Raw genomic sequence first — 25,546 nt, 5'->3', positions numbered from 1 at the left:
CCTCACTGTGGTAGCTCCATCCTGAGCTCCTCTGAACATATTGATGGCGATTTGGATCCAAAGAAGCTAATCTGGATTCGCCACTCCATACAGCCTTCCAGTGATTTTTTTAAAATGTATTTTTATTTGATTAGCATTCAAATATCTCAGTGAATACAGAATTAAGGTCTACCACAAAGCAAGAAAGCATGAGGCAAGGCTAATCAAAAGATATTGGCTGAAGCACATGCTTGTTACGCCAAGCCTTTTAACAAAAGCTCATTTAGCATGCAGCTCATATACACAGGGCTCGAAGCAAAAGAGTAAAACAAACAAACAAAAATCAAAACAAAAACCTTCCACCTTCGATAAGTAAATACATTAAATTACATTTCATAACAATAACCAAAGCAAAACAACCAAGAGTTTCAGTATTATTATTATTGCTCTTTTCATTCTTGATTTATATATTTTTCTAATACTCTATTTTTAAACATGTTTTTAAACAAGGAAAATGAACTGCATCTTTTTAAATCACTGTCAGTGATTAACCCCTCTGACAGAAACACATCTCTGCTTTATGTTTGTCCTTATCTTGTTTTTTCTTGTTCTGGAGTCATTTGGCACACCTCAGCCTTTCCTCCCTGTATCATTAAGAATGGCTTCTTGACAACCACACTTTGACTGGGACCATTTCTGATGAGGCCTCAGTGACGTTAGATGGATCCACTGGAGGGTCAGATGCATCTCTCAGATCTTTGCTGGGTTTCTTCCTGCTTCTCACGGATATGACTTGTAATATGTCGTTTATACTGTTGTTTATGGTGTACGGTGTTTTTGCAAGAGGTTTGTCAGCAGTGTAAGCATGCACTGCTGAGCTTAAAATGATTTGTTTGCCAGTCCACTGCCAAGGTTTAAAAAAAAATAAAGATCGTAGGGCTTCATTTAAATCGTTTGTATACCATCAACATCAAAATGTTAATTTTTGGTCACATTTTTCCACCAGTCTTTCGACTTATTTGCTACTAATGCAGAAAATGTCTGTACAGAAATCTTGGTTACTGCAGAGTCCATGCACACCTGCAGTTTGATGGCTTGTGTTGTTATTAATTAAACCCTGTCTAAATAAATGATCTATAGCTGTGTTACAGATGGTTAGAGCTTGATCAACAAAAAGTAAAGAGCGTCATCTGCATTAACTGGAGCGCATTAAGTCACGCTACGTTGAAGTGGCTCATTGTGCGCTCGGGAGCGGTGTAGCTTTAAGAAGGAGGTGGGCAGCGCTCCGATGACGCATGAATAATCCTGAAAAGACGCTTCTAAACTCCAGGCCGGAGCCAGCGTGTATGATGGCTGTTGACTGAGCTGGAAGAATTTCCGAGCCTGGCACGATCAACTGTTGAGAAAATAGTTTGAACAGGTTCAGGAGCTTGGGAAGCGACTCTAAATGCAGAATAAAACACACCCATTCTGACAGATTGGCTTCTCCAAAAGACAAATACAGTTATTTACTATTAAGGCATTTACTAACGACAGAGGGCTTTCTGTTTGCAGCTCTATGTGCGCTGCCCAGAGCCAACTTGAGGGAAGGAACATTGGAAGAATATTTCTCTAAAAGTCTTTGGCTGTGTCTTGAAGAGGAAGTGCTACCATGCCACATTTGAGAACACTATGTGTCTATTTCTTGGTAGCCCTGAGCCCAGTTCTGACAAACACCATCACCGAGGACATAGATGTTTTGGTATTTTTGCCACAAAATAATTCTTATCTTTTTTCATATGAACGAGTCGCACCGGCGATCCGTTACGCACAAAAGAGACTGAAGGCAGACGGGGGTCAGTACTCCGGGTTCAACTTCAACATCCAGTTTGAAAACTCCGACTGCCTCTATGATGCTTTCTTCACATTAGCGGACAGGTCTTGCGGACAGAAGCCCGACCTGATCCTGGGTCCTGTGTGCGAGTACGAGGCTGCGGCAGTGGTAAGGCTGGCGTCCCACTGGAACATCCCGGTGATCTCGGCAGGTGCCCTGGCCACGGGTTTCGCGAACAAGAACAAAGAATACTCCCACCTGACTCGCATCGCCCCGTCATACGTGAAAATGGCAGAGACTTTCACGGCGATGTTTGAACACTTCACCTGGAAGAGCGCTCTGCTGGTCTTCGAGGACGACCGAGAGCAGCGCAACTGTTACTTCACGTTAGAAGGAGTATACCATCTGATGAGTAACTATAACATTGAAAGCTACGTGTTAACTGAAGACAAACCCCTGGACACTGACGAGCTGCTGCGAAGCATCAATGACATGGAAGGTAAAGCAGCTTCGCTTACTCACTTTAATTAGACGGTGTCTACAGTGCGCTTAATTACAGCTGAAATAAGTCTTGACTTAAGGTCATCGTCACTGGATTTGGCTGACAGCTAACCATCATTCATAGCTTGGTGTAGACTATATATTGTCTGTGTTCTGTATGAAAGCCAGTGAGTTTCAGCTGATGAAACAAATGAGCCCTACACTGATGTGCCCCTCACAAGCCTGCATTTATCTGACATATCAGTTTGTACATACACTTCATAGTCCTCCACTAAAGCAGATTTCAGTGAATGAAACAATCATAATGGGCTAAATTAGCCACTGCCAGAAAATGTAAGTACAAGTATATACCTGCACTGTCACACTAGTATTCACAGTCTGTACATTAACAACTATCCAAGTTTCACGTTTCAGCCCATTTCAGCTTCAGCAGTCTGAATCCGGTCAGTCTTGTGGCTCTTTTAATCTCCTCCTCCACAGCAGCCTTTCAGTACACGCAATAAATGGCATTATTACCACGATCTGCTCATGCACAGGGATTAACTGACAGTTCACTGAATCAACTAAAGGTTTTATCAGACACAATAAGCAACCTGACGCTGTGAGAGATGTTTCCTCTTATTCACTGTTCTGTCCTGTTCTCTTACTACACTATTCACATAACAAAAGGCAGTGCTTCAGAAATGATACTAGACAATACAGTGAAAAAGCATTTTTACTTTTTTGCACATTTCTCAAACTTTCATGTTTCAGATCATCAAACAAATTTAATATTAGACAAATTTAAAATGCAGTTTTTAAATGATGATTTAAAAAACCCACCTGGTCCTGTGTATTAAAAAAAGTAATCGCCCCAATTTGTTAAATCATGAGTCATGTGATTAACCACATCATTTTTGAAGACCTGGGTTCGATTTCCTTAGCCACACCCCTTTAATGTCAAAGCTTGTGATTCAACAATAAGACAGAGACGGCGAAACGGCATCGACGGGCGATTTCCAGGAGAAACGCTGGCTCATCTCACATGGGCCAAAACACGATGATGTTTGATGATTTTTGGAGGAAATAGTCTGTGGACATCACTGCTGATGTAAAACTAAGACAGCATTTCATAACAGGAACATCACACCAACAGTCCAACATGGTGGTGGTGGTGTGATGTTCGGGGGTTGCTTTCATGCTTCAGGATCTGGATGTAATTAGTGGAACCATGAATTCTAGGACAGTGTCAGTTTGCTCACTCATGTCCTGCAGCAGGACACACAGAGTGTCTTCTTCTGAATAGTTTTTAAGAAACAGGTTTTTTAGTGGCCTATTCAAAGTCCACACTCAAATCTGATATGTTTAATCTTACAGTGAAATCATTATTAAAAACCAACAATGTTATCTTATTAAAATTTGTTTCATCTGAATCATGGGTGATAAATATGCAAAAATCTAAGGAATCAGAAAGTCAAATTCTTTTGCATGACACTATCTACAGTAAATAATATAATATAACATCTATAATAATGTATCCAGTCATAATCCCGGATTTTTAAAGACCTCTGGTGTTTTTAGAAAATTAAGATGAATACAGAAGGAAGCCGTCCTGTAACTGAGAGAAACCCTGTCAGATATAATTCTGCTGCTTCTGCAGTGATTCCTCACAGCTCTGAAAACATTAATAAATACTTTAAAAAGCAGTGCGTGATTTTTCAGCCCGTTCCTCTTCAGATCCAAGCAAACATCCCTCGTGTAGCACAAGCTATCGGTGGTGATAGGCATGTGTGTATTTGTTTGTCCTCACCCCGCCCACTGCCTCCATTGCTTAGACAGACTTACATAACATCCTGCATGCTGTCTGCATGGTCCATCATCTCGTGTCTAACGGTTTTGTTGCTTCTCACTTGACAATCTGGACTCCTTCTTCTCTCCAGGAACATTTCCAACTCACCTCGAACCACACCAGCCAACTAGCATCGTGTATGCTTTCATTTCTACATGATTGCTCTGTTTGCTGCTGTATCACTGTGTTTCACTGCTCATCACTATGTCACACAGCTTCTTCTCTGCAAGTGTGTCCAGAGGTGTTTTTGCATGGAGCCATTAAAATCAAAACTGCCACTTGAAATGGCCACCCAGCAATCAAGCCAGGGACTCACTCAGCACATTTGAACCCATGTGATATGTGCTTAAAGCGCGAGGCTAAAATACTGATAAGCAGGTTGTTGGCACCGCTGCTGTGGTCACGACAGCCCCCGAGGAAGTGGAACCATATCAGAGTAGCGGCTGCGCCGGTGTCTTAAAAAGTTGCCTGTGATAAACTTTAAATGGTGACGAGAGACTAAGTGCACTTGATAGCAAGACATGAGTTTGAGATATTTTATGGGATTCAACAGCCAAGCAGTGGGCAGAGCTGAACGCTCCTCCATGTTTCATGTACGGCTACACAAAAACATCAATAACCAATGTGAACACAGCAGGTTTTTCTAAGAAATGTAAATCTTTACTTTCCTAACTAGCTTCCAGTGAGAGGCATCATGTCAGATGATGCGGTGACAGCTCTCAGCTTTTTCCCATGCTGGCACTCAGTTGCTACTCTCATCTGTTATGATGTCATAGTCACGTTTGTAGGACATGATCAGTTTTTACACAAAACTCTGTATGAAGAGTTCAGAAGACCAGAAATGCCCACAAACATGGACTGTTGCATATTATACAACTTGTTCAAGATGAACAACTACTTCAGTGTAAAACAGCTGCCAACATGATCTTATAAATGGTGTTGTTGGCCTGTCACTCAGAGACAGCGCAGCGTTACAGCCTGCAAAGTAACTATTGTACTGCGAAATATCACCAGGGCTCAGGATGGGCCCAAACAATCCAGAGTGGTGTCCTGGCACCAACATGAACAGGTCAACTTGATAATAATTACATATTATTAGTTATTTTTTGTGTGCTGTATGGTGTTGCTTTCACCTGACAGCACAGAGATGCTTGATCAGCAATAAGAAAATAATGACGTCTGTGGTAAATAGTGAGTTATTACTGCTAAAACACTAATAATGTCCAAATATCTTGTATAAACAGTAGGGATGGGACTCAGTTTTGCAGAGAGCTGAGTCGCAGTAGTTCAGTTCGGGTTAATAGTTAGTCTGCTTATCAGTGTGACATGCACTCGAGCTACAATCAGCTGATTTCAGTCTGCGTGTTGCAGTCTACAGCATGGATATGGACATTACTTTTACTACATAAAAGGACGAGAACACGACGGTAAAGTGCAAGCTGCATCCATCTGCACAGACGCCATGCTAATTGCTAAGCTAGCCAAGTGATGTTAGAGTGGGCGAATGCTGACCCTACCCCAGCAGCCAGAGCCTGAACTTCAACAGGTAACAAACAGGTGAGCAGTTGGACTGCAGCCTCTGTTTTCTACCTGTGTGTGTTCTCATTAGGACTGGACTTTGGATTTAAATGTGTTTCAGGTCATCTTATGGAGAAATGCAACACTAATATAACAAGTAGCATAACAAATTATTTTCTCCTGGTAGTAATTAAGTAACACACTGCATTACTGTGAAGAACAGTGTTGTGTAATGTGTGTAACCCATGACGACCCCAGCACTGATCACAACAGACAGGGGGATACAACAAACACAGACATTTGACCACATTGTATCCAATTAATGTGCACAAATGTAACATCATTAATATGCTGCTTAGTGGTGACTCTCAGAGTGAAGCCAATGACAATCGTTATTCATTCAGTAATAGGAACTCCTTAATAATAATAATGTAGTATTGGTTGCCATTTTATAAGATCAGAATAATAACAGGAACTAAAAAGAGAGCTCATATTTCTCCCATATGAGCTTCTCTTTACTGACTTACTGAGTCTCAAATTAAATTTAAAATCCTTCTTCATCCAGTCCTGAATGATCAGGTCAGTTATATCTTAAAGACCTCATACTGTCTTGCATTTCTCGCAGTTTCCTAAAATAGAATGGGATTCAAAGCCTTTAGGTGTCCAGGAGATAGTCATCTACTTTCAAAATCGAGCTTCAGTCTTTCCTTTTGAGTGATGGTGACTTTGAACTTAGTTATTCTGATATAAGCTCCGGCTGCTGGGGGACTTCCCATCATTACTGAAAAGCGTTTTGTGAAAACACCACGTCCAGTTTTGGGATATCCTTACCTGGATGATCGATGCATTAAGACCTCAGCTGGTACAGACTTTTGTGTGTGCTTTGTGCTTTCTGCTGTTAGTGGTTAGACTCTCTGTGCTTATCTCTCTGCTTTCTTGTTTGATGCTGCAACTTTTCAAATGTCAAATGCCTGCCCTCACTGAGGCCTGTTTTGACAGAGAGCTCCGGTTAAAAGGTGCTCTTTCTCCCCAGTGCTGCAAAGTTCTTACTCAAAGGGATTTGCCGAGTCATTAGCTTCTTATCTGTAGTACTGGTAAATGGTAAATGGTAAATGGGCTGGTTCTGAGCACGCAAAACACTTTATACAACATATCTCTTTCACCCATTCATGAGGTTTTTCTATGGTTAAGGGTTTACTTTCCAACATCCCTCTCTGGATGGACTGGAGAGAAACTTGGGGATAGGATCTTGCTCAAAGACATTGGGTATGCTGACTGTAGCAGCCAGGGATTAAATCACCAATGTTCTAATTCATAGATGACCTGTTCTACCTCCTAAGCTACAACCACCCCACATCCATGTCTCTACTTGGAAAAGCCACAGAATCAGATTCTTGTGTTGTGATATTTTGAGTTTTGTGTTCCTTTACTATATTTATAAAGACCCAACGGGTCGGTTTATCCTTTAATAACCTTTAATCTGCTTTTGTTGTGAATTTACCTTAACTTTTAATGGACAACAACATAAAGAGGTTTTGGAGCAACATACCAACGCTTGATGTGTTTTTCAGAACAGACCGTTCTTATTTTGATAGCATCAGAATACATTCTGCATATATTCCAACAGTACGGCTCAGCAGTAAGAGTCGAGGTGTAAAGCTGTCTCACAGGTAATCCCATTTTATTATTCATGAAAGCCAATTAGTACATTTTGATGAAATCACTCAAAATAGAGTTAGTGTTATTTTCAGATGTTACCTGTCCCCCATATCAGTTAATATGATGACAGGTGCTTCCATTAGCTAGAAGACTTCCGTTAGAAGACCAAAGAAATATCGTCTGGTCTCAAATTCTGTTGCAACATTTGGAGCATGATTGAACGATATATAGGCATGCATCCATGCTGCCTTGGCTCAGCTGGTGGAGGTATGTCACGACCTCAGCCCGTTCTCACTCCCGACGCCTAATATACCGACAATTTGTCACGTCCCGAGGCATTCAATGGGAACGCGAAAGGTGACCTTCCGCGTTCCTATGCTACTTGCTGGATTGTGGATGAAATGGATTAGAATGACACTCCCGCGGTAACACGTTCCAGCCGTATATTCCTCACCTAACCATAACCTCAGGCTCTTGTAGAATGTATGAGATTCAGGCTGTAGACATTGATATTTCACAATATCTTGTGATGTGCTTGCACTAAGGTTGGGTGATTGGGCGAATGTATCAACAATAGGCTGCCCTATCGTTGATAGTTTTTACAAGAGCCATTTATTTATTTATTTGTCCATGAGTAAGTTTGCTAATACTGTTGGTTGAAGCTAACAGAAGCAGTCAACAGAAGTAAATAAACACGCTGTTTTAACAGCCTCCTCCTCAGAGTGCGCCCAAATGCAGAGATTCATTTCCTCAGACTCATAACAGAAAGAAAGAACAGCAGCAGCCTATGTTCAGAAAAAAAAAGCATTATATATCAATAAAAACCACAATAGTGGTGATTGAAGCGAAGATAAACTGTCAGGGTCCCTGTGCCTACCCGCTCGGCTCAGTTTGGCTACATGTGTGTTTGTTTTGATTTTGTTCCTGCTCTCTCCCTTCCTCTCTTTCCCTCCTCCCTCCGCCTGGGCGGAGCTCACCTGTGGGCTCCTGCCCTTGGCCCACGCACCTGGTCGCAATCACACACCTGTGACTCATCACCCGACAGTGTTCCAGTCCCTTTATAAGATGGCAGCACTGTGCTTCTCGTCAGTAGACCGTTGCCGACTCTCGTCAGTGTAAACCCCAGCTCAGTTTACTCTCGTGTTTTCTTAGCGATCTACCTGTAGTCATCCTTTCATGTCTCTGTGAACAGATTTCCTGGACCAACCCCTGTGTTACCTGAGCGATCGAGTGTGTGAAGTTTGGAGTGAGCTTTTGTGTTTTCTGTGGAGTGTGAAGAGGAGCGTGAGGCGTGGAGCGTGGACGGAGTGTGGAGTGTGTGTGGACTTCAAGCGTCTTTTCCCCCATTCGTGTGTGGATCCCCGGAGCCCGTCCTTCCCCACTTTGTAAATAGATCACCTGATGTTGCTGTAAATAAAGACTCTTGTGTTCTCCATTCAGAGCCTGCGCGTGAGTCCGTTCAGTCCCGTTGTGACAGAAACTGGCTTCTTTTTTCCACTCTTAACGTGTTTACAGGTCGTTCCAGTGTTTGTCTGACACACTCGACCAAACAACAAATAAATACAAAATTAAAACGTCTGTTCCAGCGAACATTAAAAAAAGATCTCTGACGTAAAGTTAAGTTTTCTGTGCAATTCGGCGCGTCTCAAATAAATAAATACATACATACATACATAATCCAAAAAGTATCTACATTAATACTGAAACAAACAAGAAAAGAAGGTCAAATATTCCCTCTAAACAAAACTTATAAATTCTGTGACAGGAAAACGAGCATGTTTACTTCATCAGGTTTCAGCAGTGTGCACAGGTGGTTAACAATATTAGCAGCGGTGATGAAGACGCGTTCTGAAGGTGTGCTTGTGGCTGGTGTACACAGATATTTCTGTGCCATGTGTGACATCAACGGGAAACATTTTTCATGTATTTTCCACCAAACCAGTGGATCGTCTTCTCCGTCTATGACCTCCTCGCTGAGGTAACAGTCCATTTCTATCTGCGCCTTCTCCTCCAGTGTGCAATTTGGCAATTAGTTCATCCATGTTTGGACTTCTTCTGTGTTCTAAATGCACAAATGAGTCCGTGCATGATTACATTGCTCCGCCCATCAAAAAGTCTGCGCATGTGCGACTGACGATTTTGGGTTGGAACATGTTTACGTATCGCCCAAAGTTATCTTGGACTTCATGTTGCAGTTTAAAAATGATCCAGCTTTACCTGCCATCGTTATAGGAAGCAATACCTGTAGAGCAATAACATTAATTATCAGTGTTAAATTATGTGATTAACATATGCTAATATTATCCTAAATGCTAAACGCTGCCTCCTCTCTGGGTGTCTCCTGTTGTTCTTATTGCTAATAGGAATTACACCATGGTTAGGTATTTTATCACGTGAGACCGAACAGGTGTTTTCTAAAACAAAGCCTGCTAACCTGGTTCTACATTGTTTCTTGTGTTTTTCTAAAAATGTAAACTATGTATTTTTTATCTACACAGTAAAGAAAAAATGTTTCTTTACTGTTAGAGTAAAAAGTTTATGACCTATGTTACAGCTTAACTACAGTCTCAGTTCATCAGTCCAAGCTCATCAGTTCCTCTAGGAATGGTGGTGAGAACTACAAAAATTGAAACACTACCATGACATTAATACTCCTCCTGGGCACTATCTGCTCCTCTTTACATGTTCAGGTTACCGTAGGCAACTAATAATATGTCATCAGCCATCAGTTTCTCTCCACCAGGTCTGGAAAAAGCAGTGCCTGTGTGTTTGTAATTGCATTATGGATGGAGCTGTGGCTGTGGTATACAACACTAGATTCAGATCCACTTCAGGTAAACGTTGACATATGCAGTTTGCTTCATACTCTTCCAGCTTTCTCAGATGTGTTGCCATTGAAAAATAAGACACTGATGAGATTTTCATCAACTGTAAAAGTTTAAAGATTTGATATGTTTTCTCTGTTTGATTGAGAACCAAATGTTGAGTTATTACTTTAGACCGTGTCCCAACTTTCCGGAGCTGATATTGTACAATAAAACCTTAAGTCAAGCTGGGTGTCATGTTTCTATGTTGAATGAAGCGTGAAGCACAGATTTGAAGAGTAATATTATTTTTTCTAAAGGCTTCATTCATGCTACTTTTAAACCATGAATATTAAACGCAGTGAATCGCATGTTTATCAGCTTCAGTTTCAGGCTGTCGTCAGCTTTGCCCGTTATAATCTGGCGATTCAGCTTCTCAGATTTGATCAGTTTTTTGAGATGATGTCATTTGGAATTTGATCCTTTAGTTTGATTTTCCTGAAAATTGAAAAAATTAATTGTTTTATACTCAGTTTGAAATGCAAATAAAATTACAATGTAAGATGTTTTTACCATCAGAAATGGATGAAATTTAAAAATGTTGAAGTTTCTATTTTAAATAACTGGGAAATGAACTAGAAAGTGGAAAGAGGACATATTTAGGCAAATAGGGAAAACTGAAAACGGTGGATCAGTTTTAAGTGCAAGACATGCAAAACTGTTAGGGAGCTGCCGTTACATCACATAACGCCATTTTCAGCTTACAGTGCAGGCTCACTCGCTGGGCCCACGTCCTTGTTTCAGGTTTGGCAGCGTTTCAGTAGATAAAGGCGAATGGCTTAATCAAGAATTGAGCTGCGGTTTGTTGAAGGCCTCGATGGGGACTGGCGGCGGCTCCCGGGCCTGGCAGATCTCCCCGTGTACTAATGAGCGATGTAAAGGGTGGGGCACAAAAACGCGAACGAACAGCTTGTAAAACTGGGGTGGGGGGTGCGGGTCATATATAGAGAAGACCCGGAAGGGGCATGTTTGGAGGCGTGGTCCCGCCCCTGAAATAGAGATAATTTATCTCCAATAATTCAAAACTATGTGCTTCTCCCAACGTATGCAAACAAAAAACCCAAACTATTTGTTATAGATGATTTTGTAGCAGGAACATCACATCATAAAGATTCTAACACAAACTGAAAATAAAGCACCTTTCTTGTGATTGGTTCATTTCCAGTGTTAGTCCATGCGAGACCTGCACTCCGATCCTGAATCTGTATGAAGGACAGAACTGCTCCAGGGCTCCGGTAGGACTCAAGATCCACTTTGAGTCTACGACCACAAGTGACTTGATGATCAGGCTGAAAGGTTCAGACAGTGAGATGTACCCAGGACTATAATAATAAGGAGAAACAGTTAGTCAGGAAATAAATATTGATTTCTGTATTTTAAGGACTCTGTTTAACTGACCTACATATATATATTTATGTTCCACCTTCCTTTCTTTTCCTTATCCCGTTCACCTGTCTGACAAGCACATCCAACATCACTACTTGTTGTTTTATGGAAATGGCATTACAATTTGCCTCTGCCCATTTTCACTATGTTCTAGTTCGAAAGCTAACAGTGAAAGCAGGGCATCTGAAATACAGTGTGAGCACTCAGTAAGTGCTCCATGTGCTGGCCCATTCCTGAGTTCATTTGTAACGAGCATCAGCGCTCCAGCAAAAAGGAAAATCCAGAAGTTTTGAAATATTGCTGGCTGCAAGCGCTGCCCCGTGGAATGGCTTGCAGAGCATATACAGGGCCAGTAGTGTGTGTAGAGCTCAGTGTAATTAAAGGGTGCTACAGTGCTGGCAGTACTGAGGTGAAGTTTGTCCCACTGACTCAAGGGATATTTCAGGAGGTGTGTTTAAGTGACAGAGTTGTGAGGAATGTTCCAGCGAGACTCTGAATCTTCCTTATTAGAAGGGGCGCTGGGGTTACTGTTTTTCAATTGCAAGCCTTGTTTGTGCAGCCATGTGTTTGTTGGTTTATTTATTTTTAATCACTGGGACACCAGAGGGAAAAAAACCCTTTTACACAACCCAGCAAAATCATTCGTTACATTTGACTTTTTCCTCCTCGGCTCACTTCATTCATTTTGATCATTAAATAATTAAAGTAAACAGAAAAGGCTCTGCGGTCTACAGAGTAGTGAGGAGTCTCTTTACTAACATGGATTTCTTAAATTCTTCAGATGATTATCTTTAAATTCCTGCAATTAATACGCAAATCAAGGTGCATTATATGAACTCTATTATTTTGATTAATAATTTTTTTTCTAGTTTTCGAGGACTTTACATTGCTGAATTGAATAATAATAATCATAATAATAATAATAATAATAATAATAATATTACAATTACAATTTGAAAAGTGGTCAGTTTTGACTTCAAAGGCATTGGAGAAACACTGACTACGTGGTTCTGGTAACTCGTTCCAGCGTGTTGGAGTGTGAAGACCAATCTCTGAACTCAAATGTAAAATAATTTAATTTTATATTAAATCAGTATTCCACAAGTGTGAATAAAGTGTGCACACTTGCTCACAAAGTGCTGTTGCTGTTTCACTCATAGTTTAGTGACTTTTTCTGCACTTTTTAACTCCAGAATTCTGTTTGGAGCTTGAACAAATGCACTAATGTCTGACGTCAAAATACAAAGCGTCGACAGATGAGAAGAAGCTGCATCTGTATTTGTTAAACTTAGTCGCTGAGATGAAGTTACACATGAAGGTGCATCCAAAGAGAACCAGCATCTTCTGAGCATGTCTCAGTTCAGTTTGTACAGCACCAAATCACAACAGGATCAAACGTTTTATATTTGAAGTTAAAGACGCTACAATAATGTCTCCACACTGTATGTGTGTAAAGCTTTTTTCTTTTGAGAAAAATACAAATCCAGCACTGATCCTGACTTGCAGTGAATCAAACTGTAAAAAACGTAGCGTGGTCCATTTCTAGCACTGACATATACGACTCCTCCTGGTGGATAATACAATGCATAATACCAATATCAGTTCTGGGTTTATTTTAGTCATTTTATCTTTTCTCTGCATCAAATCTCCAGCATTTTTCCCCATCACATTTGGACAGCCATCAGTAGGAACACCTGCCGTTTGGCCCATTTCAGCACCAGTCTACCAAAGCATGTGCTTACCCATGCCACGGACATCACAGCTTTGTCCAAAGAGCAAAAGGGAAAAAGACACAGTTGTGTTGTGTTTAAACTAAAATGTCCTCTAATCAGCTTGTTATGGTTTACTGGTTACACACATGCCTCTGTTTTCTCAGGGCATATTAGTGTGTCAGGCCACCAAGCACTTCCTGTTTGGGTTTTTTTTCTAAATTTGGAGACAGCAGCTGGTACTTCTTATAAAAAGTGAAACAATGTAGGACTCATATAAACTCTGCATTGTAATGGTCTGCACAATGCAACTGCTTTGGTTGTGAAAGAAGGATCGCTGGCTCCTCCGAGACAAGATGCTGAAGTTGCCTTCAAGAGACAAGTTGCCTCCAGTGCAGCTGTTTTAGTTTTGGACTAAAGTCCTGGTATGAGACTGTGAGACTGGACGAATGAGACTTTTACTAGAAAGTGCTTTGGAGAAAATCACCAGTACCAGTTTCAATTTTATAGAAGTCCACTACTCGACAGAACTTGAAACATCCAGTAATAATAATAATAATAATAATAATGATCCAAATAATCCAATAATGTTGATCAAATGATAATGAGTGGCAGTGGATACAGTTACATACAGTAAAAGCAAGTGAGGTGCGTCCCTAAGTGCAGGAGTCTTGGAGTGTTGTTCCTGCGAAAGGCACAATGAACAGTGAACCTTAGATTTCTCCCACTGCACCAACTTTGAGTGTGTTTCATCGGTACGCAGCTTCTTAATGCTTCGAGTGCACTATTTAAATTTAAATGTGTAGTTGATGTGTTGTGTGTTTTCCTGGTTGTTCTACAGTCCAAGCCCTTGGCAATGATTGAGATGGTAAACCAACAAATTATATTAAGTATATAAAGGTTACGAAATATAGGTTTCATCTATGTAGTGTATTAACTTCATCTTAGAAACAGGAGCTTGTACATCTGGAGACAACTTGAAGTCCTGGTTGTTTGTGTTGATATGAGTCAGCTGTGCAGTTCAGCATCTGATCAACATACCTCCTGAGCACCTTCCTCTGTAGGATGTGTTCTCAGGCATGCTCAGCTGGTACCATGCTGGCCCCTGTCCACATCTGCATATGAACACCAAATACTGAGAAATGGAAGAAGCTGGGCTGCTGTAATGAATCTTTTCCTTACAGTTCATTAGTGTGTATCTAAATGCTTAGTCTGTTGTGCAGATCAGAAAGTTCTTCATCTTGAAGATCGAATCACGTTTTGAAATGAAATATGAGTCATGATGCAGTCTGTACAGACGGCTTGATTAAGTTAAAAGCTTATCTGTTCCATCAGATGTGAGGACGGTGTCTGACTAAAATGACTGATTAAACTGAAAATATACAGTTTAAGTAACAGCACTGATTGTGCCAATGTGGCCCCAAAGCAGCACACTGCATGGAGTCCATCAGCTGATTAGCTTCACCCAGCTGTCTCTGACGGCAGCTGGTCCAGTATCTGCTCCATCTGCAGGGTCTAATCAGAGTGACGTGCATCCAGGATTACACACCACACATCCACTGGTTACATTTTGTGCAACCAGCAACACACTGTTGGAAATACTCCACGGAGCGCTCCGTGTATACGTGCACATCAGGCCTGATGCTTACAGTGATAATTATCAGCAGCTGTGCTGGAGATAGGCTTGTGGTAAATTTCTTACTGTTTTCACTTTGATGGTTCTTTTCATCATTTGAAGCTATGTGAGGTATGTGTGTTAGAATTTGATTAACATGATATGCTCCTCAAAAAAGAATTACATCTGGGACATGTGGGGCGTTTGATTTTGTTGGTAACAGTTCTGAACTGGACACATGCTATTGTGGAGCACTAACCTCCACATCGAGAAAAATTGTAACTGGCTACACAGTAAATGAAATGCATTAAATATCTGATGTGCTTGGAATGAAAATCTATCAGGAACGACGATTATTTGATGACTGTTTGCCACACAATGCAAAAATGTATACAAGTGTGGCAAAACCACACCACCCACCCAACTGTGATCTGACTGAATTGTTATTATTTTTACTATTAGTTGTTGAGCTTGGGTTATCTTTTAATGTAAATTACACTAAAGCTTACCTAAATTAATTTTCCCTTTTCACAACTTATTGTGTCCAAATAAACTGATGAGCCTATTAAATGACTTTTTTGTCTCTGTCTGATTTTCTCTGCAGTGGTGATTATGTGCATGGGAGCAGACAAAATAAGAGAGCTCATGCTGGCTGCACACAAAAGACAGATGACAACTGGCAAATGCATATTCTTCAATGTTGAACTCTTTAATGCCTCTTCTTATGGTAAGTTAACATCCATTACCTTAAATGTGTCTAAATTACATATTTAAGGTAAATAATTATTAGACAGCACTGGCGTTGTCTGTCAAGGTTTGTTAAAGTGTGTACCAGTTAAGTAAGGCAGTGCATTTCTGTATATGTATAAATGGAAAATAGAGGTAAAGTTGCAGATTGCACCTCTCCTTCCAAGTGTGCGGAAAATAAGATGCAAGGTGGTTGATGCCCGCATGGTGGTAACCGCCAAACCAGATGGACAAAGGTGAAGGGAGCCATTAGGCTGAAGGAGGAGTCCTATCGGGCTTGGTTAGCCTGTGGGACTTCAGAGGCAGGTGCTGACAAGCCAAGCGGAACACAGCTTGGGCAGTGACTGAACCAAAAACTCAGGTGTGGGAGGAGTTTGGAGAGGCAATGGAAAAAGACTTGTGGACTGCCTTGAAGAGTTTCTGGCAAACTCAGGCGACTCAGGAGGGGTACAAGTGGAGCACTGCTGACTTCAACTGAGGATTCAGGCGGTGGAAGGAATACTTTGAGGACCTCCTTAATACCATGACATGTCTTCTGTAGAGGAAGCAGAGTCTGGGGACGAGGGGGACGACTCATCCATCCCTGGGAGTGAGGTCACTGAGGGAGTTAAACAACTCCTTGGTGGCAGAGCTCCTCAGGTGGACAAGAGTCGCCCTGAGTTCCTGAAGGCTCTGGATGTTGTAAAGCTGCCTTGGTTGACAAGCCTCTACGATGGAGATCGGGAGTGGTACTTTTGGACTGGCAGACCAGGGTGGTGGTTCCCATCTTTTAGAAGACGGACTGGAGGGCGTGCTGAAACTATACGGTGATCACACTCTTCAGCCTCTCCGGGAAAGTCTACGCCACGGTGCTGGAAAGGAGATTCCGTCTGTTAGCCGAACCTCGGATACAGGAGAAACAATGCAGTTTTCGTTCCAGTCACAGAATACTGGTCCAGCTCTTTATCCTCTCGTGGATACGTGAGGGAATGAGAATCAGCACCTCCAATCTGAGGCCATGGTCCTCAGACGGAAAAGGATGGAGTGCCCACTCAAGTCAAGTCAAGTGGCTTTATTGTCAGTAAAACCATGTGCAGTGGTACAGTACACAGTGAAACGAGACAGCGTTCCTCCGAAGCCATGGTGCTACATACAACAGACAGTCAACACAGGACTACATAAAGTGAAAAGACTGAGCGTTGTGCAAAAAGTAACTTGATGTATAAATGTGTGTGTGATAAAAAGCACAAAAACAACATCATTTAGTCTGAAGTGGTCGTTGCGTGCTACTGCCACGCCCCCATAGGTTCATGAGGCTCCGGGTCAGGGACGAGTTACCTCTCCCTTAGAGATAGGGTGAGGAGTTCAGTCAGAGCCGCTGCTGCTCCACATCAAAAGGAACTGGTTGAGGTGGTTTGGGAATTTGACAAGGATGCCTCCTGGGCGCCTTCTGGTTGAGGTGGTCCAGGCATGTCTCACAGGAGGAGGCCCCGTGGGAGATCCAAGACAGGCTGGAGAGATTATATCTTGGCTGGCCTGGGAATGCCTTGGTGTTCCCCGGACAAGCTGGAGGTGGCCAGGGAGAGGGAGGTCTGGGCTTCTCTGCTTAGGCCGCTGACCAAGCGACCCGGCCTTGGATTAGTGGAAGAAAATGGATAGATGGATGGATATTAGTGATATTACCCATTTAATTCATTCAAATTAGAATAACTGCAGACTACTTTAGTTCACTTTAATTCAATTTTATTGATCTAGCACAAGTTCTCTTCTTTGTGAGGCATCAGTAGATGTGAAACGATTAAAGAAAGACTCTCAGTAGTTCTTAGTTCTACTTCACAGGTTCAATTTGATGGGGTTTGTATGTAAAATGTATCTAGCATGCTCTATGTAACAAGCAAAGCATTACATTGGTAAATTATTTGGTAAATGTAGCTCTTTTTGTCCCTGGAAACCTAAATTCTAGGCAATGGCTCATGGAAGAGAGGTGATGAAAATGACAATGATGCAAGGCAAGCCTACGCTGCTCTGAACACTGTGACTCTCCTGAGAACTGTCAAGCCTGAGTTTGAGAACTTCTCCATAGAAATGAAAATGCCTTTTGAAAAAGTAGGGCTTCATGACTGCAACGACTGTGAAAATGTAAGTATGTCTATCAATATCAGACTAAAACAAAGAAGTGTAAGGCATAAGAAAACTGAATCGTAAATGCTGATTTGTTTGCCTCATATCTGGTGGTTTAGGTCGTGATTTTGGAGGGTTGAGTGAACAGAACTAAAAAAAATATAAACGTGTGACAATTGGAACCTTACAGGACATTTCCAGGGTTAGAATAATATAACACTAGTCATAATATATGACTAGTGTTATATTAAATAGCAGTTTAGTATATTAGCTCACACTAAAACTGCTGTTAAGATTATTCCAATTCAGTTTTATTTATATAGCGTCAAACCACTGTGACTGAAACACAGAGATGAGACAGACTGGACACAAAAGAGGAACTAAAATAAAGCCACAAAAATCAAGAACTATAAATAACAAACGGACGCAGTAAAAAAATAACATATTTAGGAATTAGAACCTTCATTATCTAATAACTTTCTAAGAAATAAGTCCAGAATAAAACTAAAGATACTGGGTCAAAGACCAAGGACCATGACATCATGGGAGTCTGTGGGAATTAACTCACTTATGGAGCCTGCCAGAATTCCAGTTTTAGCCCCAGGGGCAGCAAGATTTCATACAATGGTGTGTACCACTTCTTTCAGAGACTAGCAGAAACAAATGTGTTTTACATCGCAGTGATATTTAAAAGTTAAACTACAGAAAATTCCTAAAATGGGATACTTTATAGAGGTTCTAAAAGTAGATTAAGACTACATAATAAAACCACCTAGAGAAACAATTTACACTTGATTCTGTTCATCTGGACGTTTTCAGTGGGAGAAACGTTTCAACACTCAGGCAGGTGACTTCTTCAGTCTCAGCTGACTGCAGGTTTCCAACCTTATAAACAGGACATTTGCACAACGACTGAAACCAGCCCACTGTTCATTCAGTGGGCTGGTTTCAGTCACTGAAGAAGTCACTTGGATGAGTGATGGAACGTTTTTCCCACTGAAAACAGATGCAGATGAACAGAATCAACTTTTTGGGATGTACTTTCCTGGATGATTGTGCATGCATCAAGAAACTTACACTTAGTCTCTTTGTGTGGCTGTAGCTCAGAAGGTAGACTCCGATCAGAAGGTTCGTGGTTCGATCCCTGGCTCCCCCTAGTCTGCATGTCAACTATCCTTGGGCAAGACATTAAGTTTCTCTCCGATGCGTCCATCGGAGTATGAATGTTAGTTTAGTAAGCACTTAAAATCAGAGAAGAAAGTGCTGTGTGAGTGTTGCGTGTTGTATTAAGCTTTGAGTACTGTGGGAGAGAAGCTCTATATAAGAATCAGTCCCTTTACCATTTGCATATTGAGTAAATTGATAATATAAAATATCTGTCAGTTCTTCAAAAGATAAATGTATACAAAGCATCGTGATTATGTGAACAGCACAGTCACTTCATGAATTTGTTTCATGGCAGGTCAACATGTTTGTTGAGGGGTTCCATGATGCCCTGTTACTGTACACCATCGCCTTGCATGAAGCCATGAAAAATGGGTACAGCAAGAAGAATGGAACAGAGATCACCTCACGTATGTGGAATAGAACATTCGAAGGTAAACACACCAGATGGTGTTATGTGACCATAATTTAGTCTGATGTTATTTCATATATGATCAAATATAAACTTGTAGACTTCATATTTGCTTAACTCTAAAGCAACATCTGCACATCGACAAAACAAAAGCAATGAAGGATGAACTTTTAAATGCCACTAATGCAAATGAGTAAAAACACATCAGGCTGACGTGGAATTAACACTGACATTAATATACCATTGTACAGAAAATACAGTGACTGATCCCTCTGCAGGTACTGTGCAGAATGATAATGATCGCTCTGAAATCATTTGCTCTCTAGAAAACAAACAAATCCGAGAAGCAGTTTTTGAACCAACTACAGTGAATTTTCCAGAGCATGACTGGAACCACATGCTTTATGTTTGTCTTCTGTCTTTATGTCTGTGGCCGCTACAATAAAGTATTTCTGCATATTTGTCACATTTACACGTTTCACATCCTCAAACAGATTTTAACATTAGACAAATATACATTGAGTAAACACAAAATGTAATTTTAAAATGATGATTTCATTTATAAAGCAGGGAAGAGGTTATCTATGTGGTCTAATGTGAAAAAGTACTTTCCCCTAAACCTAATAACTGGCTCTGCCACAGTGACAGCAAGAACTCCCGTCTTTTACAACTCTTTGGAGGAATTTTGCCCCACTCTTCTTTGCAAAGAGTTTTAATTCAGCCATATTGGAGGTTTTTCAACAATGAACAGCCTGTTTAAGGTCATGCCAAAGCATATCAATCATATTTAAGTCTGGACTTTGAGGCCAGTCCAAACCCTTTCCTTTTTTTAAGCTATGCAGAGATGAACTGGTGCATTTTGGATCATTTTCCTGCTGCATAAACCAAGTAAGCATGAGCTTCCTGGTTTTAATTACAGCTGAAGCAGCAAAGCAGCCATAAACCATCACACTACCACCACCATGTTTGACTGTTGCTCTAACGTTCTTTTTATAAAATGTTGTGTTAGTCTTACGTTAGTGTAACGGGACTCAAACCTTCCAAAAAGTTCAACTTTTGTGTTGTCAGTCCACATAGTATTTTCCCTTGTTGGCAAATGTGAGATGAGCCTTTGTGTTGTTTTTGGTTTCTCTTTGGAACTCTCCCATGGATGCCATTTTTGCTCCGTGTCTTGTTGAATAATGAACTCTGACCTTAGCTGAGGCAATGAAGGCCTGCAGTTCCTTAGATGTTGTTCTAGGTTCTTTTGTGACCTCCTGGAGGAGATGTCGATGCACTCTTGGAATCATTTTGGTAGGTTAGTCACTCCTGGGAAGATTATTTAAAAACGTTATCTTTGTTTAGTACTACAATTTATTTTGTGATCGAAAAGATGTAAACGTGACAAATATGCCAAAAAGGAAAACAAAACAAAAACCTTTTCATGCACTATGAGGTAGTGAGGTATCTTTCCCTCTACATTTCTGGGATTGTAGTCAAATAATGCTGCTTCATAATGGGTTGCAGGAATTGCTGGCCAAGTGTCTATAGATGCCAATGGTGATAGAAATGGAGATTTCTCTTTGATGACCATGATAAATGTTGAAGCAGGAACCTATGAGGTAAGAAGAAGCTCTATGATCTCTAACAGGCTTCGTATTGGGAATTTGTTGTGCAGCTTAATAACAACAACAATTTGACTCATTTACAGGTGGTGGCCAATTACTTTGGTGTAAATGGAACTTTTCAGCTGTTGCCAGCATTCAACACTGAGCATTTCACTCTGAAAGGAGGGGATAAAGACCACCCTGAGAAAACAGATAAATCAGACACACCCTGTAAATGTATGTTAATGACACGTGTGACATTGATGAACAATAGTTTTGGTGCAGTGTTTGTTTTCACTAATGAGTGCTCATCCAAACAGGTGGACTAGGAGTGTCGGCTTTGACTGGAGTCATAGTTGGAGCTGTTCTGGGGGCTGTGATCCTCGTAGCGTTCTACTTTTTCAGGTAAAAAACTATTTAGTCAGCTTTTCTGGACAGTGACGTGTTGTGGTGTAACTTTGCCTTGGATAAAATCTATGTACACTTCAGGAATTATATTTCAAATGAAACCTTACTGACTCAAAACTGGTTTACTTACTGAAATTAGGAAGAAATGAAAACTTCAGAGTTTATCAGCAGTCACATCATCAAACACTCAAGTGATGGACTTTCATATTAGATTTTCCTGACTTATTTTGCATGTTATACCGTTTTAACTTCAGCCCCTGCTTTCAGAGGTCTCCGTGACTTTGTTGAGTATGATTTAATGGTAAAAGAGAGGAATTAAAGTAAAAATTCTAGAGGAAAAACAAACATATTGAAAGACATCGTTTTCTACTTTATTTTGAATCCTTCTTGTGCAGAAAAAACTACAGAATTACCATTGAGCGTCGCACACACGGCGAAGAATGTGACTCTGGGAAGCACCGTCAGTTACGAGAAGACTCCATTAGATCAAACTTCTCAGCAGCATAATGAGAGGCTGACACAGTCCATGGAGAATCGCACATGTGACCAAAGACTTTGCAGTGGCTGTCAGTAGACCCACAGTGTTAATTATGAGACACTCATTTTTGTGTCCTTTGATGTTTTGACTTATAACTCAGGACAGCTGTAACAGTCACAAAGCACCACTCACTTGGATTTTCCCACACACAAAGGTAAATGATTGTATTGGTGTTTCATGATATTTGGCCACAATGTTCTTTGAGGTTTTTCTATGCATTTCTTCTTCTTCTTCTTCTTCTTCTTCTTCACACCATTCTAACTATTAACTGTGAATAATTCAAAACAGACGGCATATTTAACACTATATTGGCATGCACTACTAGCAGAGTTGTTGAGATCTATTTTACCTTGCAGTTTTAAAAACAGTGTATAAATGTAGTAAACCTAAATGTCATCTTAACACTTTCAGGATATAACAGAGCTACAGGGGTATAGACTAGATCTATATCAATAGGTGATAAGCTACTGATCTTGAGCTACTGATACTGTAAGGTTTTCAGTTCATTACAACATTGCTGCAGTCTGGTAGCCTCCATACATATCATGCTCCATCAGTTTTCTAATCATGCTGATTTCTAATGATTGTTTTCTTTTAAATAATTTTATTTTAAAAATTCCTCATACAATTAATTCACCACCTGAAAAGATACTAAAGATATTTTTACTGTACTGATAATGTGTACTTTACGTTGCATTTTTGTTACTGGTTCTTTATGAAACTTTAATATAGCAGTAAACAATATTTTCTCTGTAAAGATGTGTATAGAAGCATAATTACAGAGAATTACTTCACACTTCCTGTCTGTGTCTTGCAATACAAGCGTCTCGTACATGACATTTCATGAGTCCTTCCCTTTGAAACACTGTCCTGGTTCATAAAGAGACACATGTGAAAGTGAAAGTGAGACGACAGAGTACACTCAGGAGCAGCCAACCCCAAAACCCAAAGTAGTAAAAACAATACGTTATTCATATTTACTTACTTTCTGCATCCCTGCTGTTCTCCTCTGTGCTCTCTTTCATTCTGTGTGTGTCTACATCACCTTTGAGGCTGTAAATAAATTGCAAAGAGAAGAGAAAGGCGACCTGATATTTTTTACACTTGTCTCACTTTCAATGAACTGATGTCCGTAAACACAAATCTGGACAGGAGCCCAACAGCACATGATCACCAAGGCCAAGTTTTTTGCCAAAGGAGAATAAGTTATTAGAAGTAAGTTATTGTTATTAAGGGCGTATTATTGAGACATTCATTAATTAGTTAGTGATTTATTTATATTAGTACAGACATGTTTTTTAGTAACATAAATAAGCTCTTTTCTACAGGCTGTTTAATAAAGAGACCTATAGATATTGTTGTTAGCTTACTTATTGAGGTTGTACGCAGGGGAAAATCATTTTAGCAAGAACTGATTTATTGTTTATCATTTCGTAAAAAAACAAACAAAAACAATTTTATTCTTAAGCACTGGGTTATTTTTTTTTTTTAAATCTGTGTGTAATATTATTATAATGACTCTTGGCATGTGGTTGTTTATGATGACTGAACATTGAACGTGATGTTTTTAAATTATTTCTTGTAAATTATAACATTTATTATTTTACATATTTCTCTCAATATTGAATTTATAATAAGTTTATATTTTCTTGTTATGATTATTTCTAAAGCATACTTTTACTACACTAATAGTTCAGTTGTACCCTACAAATACTTCTCAAGTATCACTTATAATATAAGTATAGGGAGTTCTTGAGTTTATAAGCCAGTGTTAATGTTGATTTTTTTATGATATTATTTTAATTAGAGTATACGTTGTGATAATTAGGAATACAGTTTATCCTACGTCATTAAACATTTGGTTTGTCTGAAATGTCATCAACATTGTTTTTTTTAATAACATGCAAATAATGAATAATGAGAATAAAAAGTGATATTGAATTTTTGATGCGCATTCAAAGGATATGCACTGCCAAATAATACAAGACAATGATGGAGCAGGTTTATCACATTTCATAGTAAATTTAAAGACTATTTGATATCATACCGACTGACAATATGTTTCTTTGACAAAGAAGAAGACAAGAAGTGACTTACTGTTGTGTAGTGAAACGAGATAAGCAGCATATAAATGGAAGTAAATTCCAGTGATGTAACAGAACTTGTCATTAGGCAGGTTTTATGGCAAATGCATATGAATACATGGGAATTTCTTAATAATATTCTATGGGACCTACAACATACACTGCAAAAAGAAAGAAATTGAACATATTCTGCTGAAAGGTGATTGAAACCAAGTAAATGGACTGATTCTTATATAGCGCTTTTCTACTCTCCCAGAGTACTCAAAGCGCTCTATACAACACGCCTCATTCACGCAAGCATTTCTAAACGCAAGTGCAAACTATATCTACATTCACGCTCCGATGAACGCATCGGAGGGCAATTTGGGGTTAGTATCTTGCCCAAGGACACTTGACATGCAGACTGGGGAAGCCTAGGATCGAACCACCAACCTTCCGATCAGTAGCTGATCTGCTCTACCACCTGAGCCACAGCCACCCCAGTTGAGTGCTTTGTGTTTAATGATATTTATAAGAGATCTTATTTCTTTTCCTTTTCTTTCCCTCTACTTTTTGGTTCAGTTTAGACCAGTGTTTCCCAACCTTTTGGAGACACGGCACATATTTCACATTAGGAAAATCACACGGCACACCAGCAAACAAAAATGTCACAAAAAGCATAATTTTTTTAGCAATAGTTTAGCAGAATTGGCTCAGTTTGAATGCAGCATACCTTTTTTGCCTTCTTTTGACCACTACTCATGCTAGGGCCTTCATCCTGTTTGGAATTTTCTCCAGGACCCAGGTCAGACTGACTACTTTTTCTTTTCGAATATCTATTGCTATTAAGCACTGCGTTGTCTCACTCACAGGACGACTTTTATGCAATTTCTTCTTTGTCTTCTGTTTTACTGGAAGTTGGCAACCTATTTAATTGGAGCAAGAAGTTGTACTGCCCTCTAGTGGAAGAGAATGTAATTGTTCTGCCTGTTCGCTTGGAGCAGGGTTGTCCAGCTCCAGGCTTCGAGTGCCGGAGTCCTGCAGGTTTTAGACGTGTCCTTGATCCAACACAGCTAATTTAAATGGCTAAGTGACCTCCTCAACATGTCCTGAAGTTCTCCAGAGACCCGGTAATGAACTAATCATTTGATTCAGGGGTGTTGACCCAGGGTGAGATCTAAAATATGGTAGAGTACCAATCAGGTGAAACCAGATAATCTTTCTCAGGGCACACATATGTACCATGGCACAGTGGTTGGAAAACACTGGTCTAGACAACAAACACTTATTTGGGTTTCAGAAAAGATGGTGGTTTAGGTCTTAGACAATTTGAAAACTTTTGCCCTTGACGTTCAACCTGTTTTTAAATCTCTTCACGACACTGAATCTGTGCTGCTGAAGATTTTTTAATGATATTTCCATGGCTACAGATTCAGGGGAGTATCCTCACTCCTGAGGAGTGGTTCGGATTTTTCGTTTCTGTTACTCTAAACAATTTGAGATCATCCTCTCCTCCATTGTTCTGTGGGGATATTGTTGTCCCTCCTGAATGGCCATATTCCTCACCCTATCATTAAAGGAGAGCCACATTTCAGAGGAGACTCATTTCTGCCACTTGACAGGCTGAGGACGCCTCTCTGAGAATGCTGTTAAACT

At 40.2% G+C, this 25,546-nt stretch overlaps 1 protein-coding gene across 1 annotated transcript; it reads left to right on the top strand.

Annotated features, from left to right (window-relative positions):
- The first annotated feature begins 508 nt into the window (after window positions 1–508).
- Window positions 509–23,296, top strand: npr3 (natriuretic peptide receptor 3). The gene is made up of 8 exons (XM_063490663.1): window positions 509–2,291; window positions 15,477–15,599; window positions 17,562–17,737; window positions 19,182–19,317; window positions 20,802–20,896; window positions 20,986–21,118; window positions 21,202–21,286; window positions 21,685–23,296. Exons 1-8 carry the CDS (start codon window positions 1,631–1,633, stop codon window positions 21,794–21,796), a joined length of 1,521 nt encoding a protein of 506 aa, XP_063346733.1. The 5' UTR covers window positions 509–1,630; the 3' UTR covers window positions 21,797–23,296.
- Window positions 23,297–25,546: the final 2,250 nt, after the last annotated feature.

Source organism: Pelmatolapia mariae, linkage group LG12, assembly GCF_036321145.2.
Source record: "Pelmatolapia mariae isolate MD_Pm_ZW linkage group LG12, Pm_UMD_F_2, whole genome shotgun sequence".
Classification (NCBI taxonomy): domain Eukaryota; kingdom Metazoa; phylum Chordata; class Actinopteri; order Cichliformes; family Cichlidae; genus Pelmatolapia; species Pelmatolapia mariae.
The sequence above is the reverse complement of the archived record's forward strand: the minus strand, read 5'-3'. Positions and strand labels throughout refer to the sequence as shown.

Bases quoted from the DNA above. Each gene is read 5' to 3' on its own strand.
- npr3 (XM_063490663.1), top strand. From the start codon at position 1,631: ATGCCACATTTGAGAACACTATGTGTCTATTTCTTGGTAGCCCTGAGC. The intron at 17,738-19,181 runs GTAAGTATGTCT...GTTTCATGGCAG, and splicing joins ACTGCAACGACTGTGAAAAT to GTCAACATGTTTGTTGAGGG. The intron at 21,287-21,684 runs GTAAAAAACTAT...CTTCTTGTGCAG, and splicing joins GTAGCGTTCTACTTTTTCAG to AAAAAACTACAGAATTACCA.